This window comes from Miscanthus floridulus, chromosome 2, assembly GCF_019320115.1.
Source record: "Miscanthus floridulus cultivar M001 chromosome 2, ASM1932011v1, whole genome shotgun sequence".
Classification (NCBI taxonomy): Eukaryota; Viridiplantae; Streptophyta; class Magnoliopsida; order Poales; family Poaceae; genus Miscanthus; species Miscanthus floridulus.
Window position 1 is genome coordinate 76,659,158 of NC_089581.1, and position 7,326 is coordinate 76,666,483.

At 41.3% G+C, this 7,326-nt stretch overlaps 1 protein-coding gene across 1 annotated transcript; it reads left to right on the forward strand.

Annotated features, from left to right (window-relative positions):
- The first annotated feature begins 2,570 nt into the window (after positions 1 to 2,570).
- On the forward strand, positions 2,571 to 6,519 carry LOC136539150 (shewanella-like protein phosphatase 1). Its single transcript, XM_066531092.1, has 11 exons — positions 2,571 to 2,766; positions 2,900 to 3,003; positions 3,212 to 3,325; positions 3,409 to 3,624; positions 3,785 to 3,920; positions 4,205 to 4,380; positions 4,511 to 4,602; positions 4,722 to 4,791; positions 5,212 to 5,315; positions 5,563 to 5,685; positions 6,129 to 6,519. The coding sequence occupies exons 1-9, from the start codon at positions 2,571 to 2,573 to the stop codon at positions 5,296 to 5,298; spliced, it is 1,191 nt and encodes a 396-aa protein (XP_066387189.1). The 3' UTR covers positions 5,299 to 5,315; positions 5,563 to 5,685; positions 6,129 to 6,519.
- Positions 6,520 to 7,326: the final 807 nt, after the last annotated feature.

Consider the following 7,326-nt stretch of genomic DNA (forward strand, 5'->3'; position numbering starts at 1 on the left):
GTAACTTTTTCAGTACTCCGTTACATGGCTGTCAAAAGCATTACCTAACATTTTCATATGCAAAACATAGTGCCCCAAGCAGAGGCTTAGGAGTGTACATTGTGGATACTATATATGTTCTATGATGAGTAATACCAGTGCCTACAGGAGACACCCCTTAAGGATAAGTTTGAACCTCTTCATCAGTAGTATAAAAACTTCATACATGGTATGAAATACTAAATCGAAACTAGTTCTCTTGTAGTGGAGAGAAGAGAAAGGAATGAAAAGAGACCCATACAAGGATGACCAACTCTTAGAGCTCGTCGGCGACCTTTGCAACTTCATATTGGACCAGATTGTACATGTCAAAGGCGCCTACCATGACCGAGAGTCTGACTTAGGTAGAAATTCTCAGTACCAACACCTTCGTGAGACTGAAAGGCTAGCTCTAGGACGTTGATAACAATGTATATGGAATTTATATATTAAATGATGGATTGTATATATCCTTACGAATTGGACTTGTAATTGTAGTTTATATAATACTATTGTGCTTGTAGTCGCGTTCGGAACGTTGGTCGCGGGGCGTTCGGCAACACGAACGCGGTTCGGAACGTTGGTCACGGGGCGTTCGGCAACACGAACGCTGGATGGAATACGCGGAAACAAACAGTTCTGGTCGAATTTGAATTGTAAATTTGAATTTTTTTTTGCGGGAAAACGTACTATAGTGGCGGTTCTAGATTGAACTGCCCCTACAAACAGGTATTATAGAGGCGGCTGGCACTACAGCCGCCCCTACAAATTGATTTGTAGGGACGGCTAGTGATTGAGCCACCCCTATAAATAGATTTGTAGGGGCGGCTCGTATTACGAACCGCCCCTACAAATCGATTTATAGGGGCGGCTCAATCACTAACCGCCCCTACAAATCGATTTGTAGGGGTGGCCTGGGAACTGCCCTTATAAATGCATGATTTGTAGAGACAGTTTGGTAAGGACGGCTGGCCAAACCGCCCCTACAAAAAGTTACCAGCCGCCCCTAAAAATGCTTTTTGTAGTAGTGAGCTGCTTCTACAATCCTTGAAGAGATAAATAGATAGAGGCAGTTGAGTCTGCCGCCTCTGCAAATCCTTTACATAACAATGTGTATGTGACTCTTTAGGAACATTGTTTATATGTATGCTGTATATACCATTCTTTCATTTAATGGAAAATAAAAAAATATAGATAGGGGATTCCCCTGATGTTTCGATCAAAAGAAAAAAAAACATTGTTTATACCTAACTATCCATCTAAAAATGAATGCGGTCACGCTATACGCGTTGGCATGATTATATAGACATACTGGCCCCGTTCGGCATACCCCATATTAAGTTTATTCGGCTTATTTTTTTTAGATGAAACAGTATTTTTCTCCCACAACAATTCAGCCAGAACAGTGTTTTCAATCAGTTTTAGCCAAGATTCAGCGAGCCGAACACTTTCCATGTATGTCAGTGACGTGGTGGTCGAGTCACGCCACTCTATTTTGCATGATACATTTCAAAACAAAAGGATCTAGCTAGTGTTCTCTAAAATCTTCGTGTAAATAAAAAAATAATTACCAATGAATTAAATGTCTTTTACTAATGTATCCCAATAATCATTTGTTGAATATATGTGCAAATTTATATATAGCTATGCTAAGCATTGTGTGTGTATGGTTTGCCTTCTTTTTGGTTAACACTTGCAACATTTGACTTGTTACAAATTATTTCGTAGATACTTCATTTGTTCTAAATTATAAGTCGCTTTGACTTTCTTGGTACATAGCAAAGTAATCTATTGAAAAAGTCAAAACGACTTATAATTTGGAACGGAGGGAGCAGTAAATCAGCCTGTTCGTTTGGCTGTGGCTTGTCGTAAACGATCGTAAATTTCCAGCCGGAACAGTATTTTTCTCTCACACAAACCAGCCAGCAGTACTTCTTCACGAACCAGCAACGATACGAACCAGTCAGCCGAACAGGCTGAATATGCATTGTGTCGTTCACTTTAGTGGTGGCCATAATGCATGATTGAATATTCAGAAACTTTTTCTTGGGAATTAATCATTGTCGTGAACGGAATTATACTAGAGAAGTTGAGAACGTGCCATATGTACTTAATCCGTTGTGATGACTGAGGGATTGGTCCTTGTTTCTCCTTTATGGGAAAAAAGCAGTGGGGAGAGAACAGAAGTCAACAGTGGATTGCTGCTGGCGTAACAGTGATCAACGCAATACGACACTACTGCCTGGAGATGGGCTGGGCTTTCAACTTTGAGCCTAGCCCATCCGCACGGGGAGCCCATCTCTTCTTCGTCTGCGACTGCGAGCGAGCACCGACTCCCGAGCAGAGTGCACAGAGAACTCAATCTGCAAACGACTGGCTCACAGGTCACCTCGCCCGCGCCTCCCTCACCAAGAACTTGCCCACTTTACATGTCTGTACTTCCTAGCCGCTCAATTTTACAGCGCAGAGCAGGAAGCATCAGCTGCACGCCTCTCGCCTCGCTTGCCGCCTTCGCTCCTTCCAAGAAACGGTTTGCTAGCTACCTTGCTGCTATGGCCGTTCTTGCGCTCAGGCTGGGTTTCGTGGCTCCGCCTTATCCTAGGACCAGCAGCGGCAGGTTCGCCTTCTCCCCCTCGTCCTGCCGCGCCGTCGCCAACGACGCGGGGGTTGGAGGACCCGCGCGCCCGATCACCGTCGACGGGGACCCGCCCACCGTCGTCTCCGCGCCCGGCCGCCGCATTGTCGCCAGTACGTACGTCAGTCGTCTACTCTAGCTAGCTCATCCACCCATCCATTCATTCAATCAATCGTTAAAGTTCATTACTCGCACGGTATAGACTGCACGTTCGTGTATCAAATCAAACGTCAATCTCGCGCGCAGTTGGCGATGTCCATGGTGATCTCTCCCAGACGAGAGCCGCGCTGGTGCTGGCCGGCGTCCTGAGCGCGGAATCAGAGGGCCATCTGTGGACAGGCGGACGCACGGTAAATCCCCTCCTGCCTTCCATATATCTGGTTCAGTTCTTTAGCATTGCACGTTTCCTTCAGTGCATAAATAATATTGGTCCGTTATACTGATACTGTACTTATTTCTCAAGTTTGCTGCTACATCACAATAGCCTCTGCAGTTTCTCTGCCTCCCCACTGAAATTCTGAAAATAGATGTATAAATGATATGCTTGTGTCATTATAGGTACTTGTTCAAGTCGGTGACATCCTTGATCGTGGTGAGGATGAAATTGCCATACTCTCCCTGTTGAGCTCACTCAACATGCAAGCCAAATCTCAAGGCGGTGCTGTATTTCAGGTCTGCCTACGTCTACCACTCTGCTACTCCTTGTATGCCACTAGCTCTGAATGAATACATGGACCCTGATTTTTCTTCAACAGGTTAACGGAAACCATGAAACCATGAATGTGGAAGGCGATTTCCGCTACTGTGATCCGGGAGGCTTTGATGAGTGCGTACGCTTCCTTGACTACTTGGATGAATGTGACGGCAACTGGGATAACGCATTTCTCAACTGGATAAATGTCTGTGAAAGATGGAAGAAAGAATATGGAGCTCTGCCTAATGGCGACTGGCGTCCATGGGACTTCGTCAAGGTAAACAAGAATCTTGTGCTGGTCACTTGGTAGACAATAAATAAACCAACTCCAAATGAGCACTAATTCATTTACAGAATTGTTCTGAAAAATAAAATGCACTGATGAGGCTACATGTATTTTCTGCTTCTGAAATGTTGGCCTTCCAATACTGTGACAGAAGCAGAAAGGCTTTGCTGCAAGATCGTCTCTTTTCAAGCGAGGTGGTCCGCTAGCTTGTGAATTGGCACGGCATCCTGTTGTCCTCAAGATCAATGACTGGATATTTTGTCACGGTGGCCTTCTTCCTCACCATGGTGAGCTCCTTTACTTCCATTTACGTCTTTGTTACCCTTTGCAGTTTGCATACGTGATCTTAGTCTAAGACACAAAATCACAAATCGGGTTCAGGGTCAGAACCTGCCTGACAGGATCACTGCATAAACCAAATGCAGAAGAGGCTCTTGCTTAAGCCTAGCATTATCAAGCAGGAATCTTGTGATATAACAAAATTTCAATTTAATCACAAATGTTCTTTTTAATAATACATATTGCATCAAGTGAACCTAAGTATCTCAATTCGCTCTCTTCCTATTTGCAGTTGAATATGGGATTGAGCGTATGAACAGGGAAGTATCAATTTGGATGAAATGTTCAGGCGAAGACAACGATGATGAGACAGACATCCCCTTCATAGCTACTAGAGGTTATGACAGCGTGGTATGGAGCCGATTGTACTCACAAGATCCTGCTGAAAGAACACGCCGTGCTTTGATGGTAAGAAAAAAAAAATCTAAGCCGTTAAGTATACGACACTTCCTCATGTATCATGGAGATGTGTGTCAGAGACCTGAAAAATTCTTCTGAAATTCACAAGTTTTTAGACAATTGTTCATATTGGTTTCAGCTATCTTCTATTGTTGCTGAACAAACGCTAGAAGCTGTAGGAGCCAAAGGGATGGTAGTAGGGCACACACCCCAGATGCATGGAGTGAACTGGTATCTGTTTCTCTTAATCTCAATCGGTGATTTGATTTAATAAGTATCTTAATGGAGATTTATGAGATACCAATTAAACTGATGGATAACTTAATCATTGACTACTATTTTGTTATCAGTAAATGTGATGGCAAAGTCTGGTGTGTTGATGTGGGCATGTCCTCTGGTATTCTTTACTCAAGGCCAGAGGTGCAGTCTTCTCTCTGAGATTGAAATCTCTTAGAAAAATAAGATTCCTTAAGACAATGAAAATTTGAAAGGACTGCTGAACTGCTGATTCTCGTCAAAAGATTCTATTTGTTGCTGTTTGACACTGGAACATGTTGCTAACCTATTCAAGAGCTGTATTTGGTGATCCTATGCATCGCATTAATACTAACTTTATCTTATGTAACCTGTGTGTCCAAATAACGACATCATTTCTGGTAGTGAAACCTTTTTTTTTAAGTAAATGACTTGCTCTTTTTCCATCTATAAAATTCCACCCTTCATGATTGTCAATCTGTAGATGCTCATACAGATGTTTTTTCCCCTTATTCTGTGATGACTCAGATTTCAGGAAAAAAAAAACACTATTTTGGTCGTTGATGTATGACTTTTGTAATATAGGTCCTAGAAATAGTCAATGACAGACCAAGGGTTTTGAAGAAGCGGAGAGAATTATATGATGAGATGGAAGTGTTGGACTATTTGTAAAACCTTGAGAAACTTATGTAAGCACTCTTTCATCTCAACCTTCATCATTCATACATGAAAAAATGAAGGTTGCCATGCATGCTGGTTGTGGAGCATTTGGAAGATACTCTCTACCAAATTTATTCTGTTGTGTTCTTGAGAGTTTTGATAGTTACTTTGATATATGAAAGATTTCTATTTACATTCGAATGGCATCATAAATCCAGGAATATATTTTTTTTGCCAGATGAAAAATTCTTAGTAGAAATAATCATGTGACTGCAGGTACATAATAGAAACATTAATTGTCCTGAGAGGTATCGTACCAGACAATTTGGATCGGAATACTGGACGCAATATGCTACAGCGAGATATATATAAAATCAGAAGGAAGGTTTTGTCACTATGGTTAGTACGTTTCCTTCACTTAAGAATTTGTACATGTTTGAGTCAAATTGTGCTGCACTACAAATTTTATAGGTTGCAGGCCACTACATATGTCTTAAGCATGTATGCTACTATGATTTCAGATATGCAGTTATTTCTAACAAGAATTCAAGAGCTTTCTAGGATCCTGTAAAAAGTAGCAGTTAGAGTTTTTTTTTATAAGAGTTGAACTACTGAATCCATTTAGTATTAATATCCCGCATTATTATCCACAGAAGAAAATATCTGAAGTACCAGCATCAATTTCCTCAAGTACATGCATTTTTTTATAGGAAAAAGTATTATGATATTATTTTTTCTAGGATTTTCCTAAGGCACTTTTAAGTGCTTAATGTAGAATATTTCCATAAACAAGATCAGTTTTAGTCACCATACTGACAACATCTTCAAAAATTGTTATGTAGATTAGTGCTTGTAGGAAACCAGATGCAAATATGGATCTAAATCCGAAAGCCGCTTGTTTCGCCAAGTCAGATGAAAGATTAGTGGTGCTTATTTGTATCGGCATTCAAGCATTGATTATAGCCTAATTCAGAGCTGTAGGCATCAGGAATCGTGCAAGTAGTAGAATGAGATGGAGAAGACATGAATACGCTGGGGTCTATCATGTAATTGCTTCGTTACCAGAAACAAATTAGATCTCTTCCTTTCATGTGTTACTGGAAACAAATTTGAGAAAGGAAGGTTTGTATATAATCTGCAAGCAGTACTGTAACAGCATTACAACAAACCACAGATGAACATATCATGGAGCTCATCTTGGTTTGGATCGTTAACAAGTTCTTTTGATACTTTTTTTTTGACAATTCTGACTCTATCTAATATCGTTACTATATCTGTTTGGTATTTTTCTCTCAGTTCACTTCTATTTGTGTTTATGAGGCGAATTTGAGTAGTTCACCTAACATTTTAAAACCAAAATGAAAATCCTGGGCTGCTTCAGCCCCTACCAGATCCAAAGCAATCATGGCAAATAGTGAGTCTCGATTTCACCGAAGGAGTGCCTCGGTCCAAACTATAGTTGCATTCTGGTTGTTATGGACAAACTAACTAGATATGTAGATATGCTCACTTTGTGGGATTAACACACCCTTTCACTGTGTGGCAAGTGGCAAAGGCTTACATGGACCACATTTGCATGTTACACGGTCAGCCCCGATATGTTCTCTCTGAGACTCTGACAGGGACTGTATCTTCAGTAGCACTTTTATTGAAGATTTTTTTTTTTTTTTTTTTTTTTTTTTTTTTTTTTTTTTTGCGGTATCTTCACTAGCACTTTATGGAAGGAACTGTTTAAACCGACGGGCAAACCAAAAAGGGTGAATCAATACTTGGAAGGTTATTTGCCATGCTTTGTGGACACGGGTCCGGGTAAATGGTATTCTTGGCTCTCTCTTGCTGGTCACCCTCAACATGTGGTTGCCCTCCCTTTGAAGTCTGTATGGTCACCCTTAACATTTTGGCCTGGCTGATTCCATGGCCTGTTCAGTACCAGAGCTAACCACTTGGTTACAACAGAGGAAGCTGAAAACAGCTCTGCTACTTCAACACTTGGAACGAGCTAACACAAGGCGGACCGGAAGCATTCGGACAGAGAATTCA

Excerpts from the sequence above, each read along its gene's own strand:
- LOC136539150 (XM_066531092.1), top strand. The coding sequence starts at position 2,571 with ATGGCCGTTCTTGCGCTCAGGCTGGGTTTCGTGGCTCCGCCTTATCCT. Across the intron at positions 3,625-3,784 it reads GTCCATGGGACTTCGTCAAG|AAGCAGAAAGGCTTTGCTGC; the intron begins GTAAACAAGAAT and ends ATACTGTGACAG. Across the intron at positions 4,603-4,721 it reads CAGATGCATGGAGTGAACTG|TAAATGTGATGGCAAAGTCT; the intron begins GTATCTGTTTCT and ends TTTTGTTATCAG.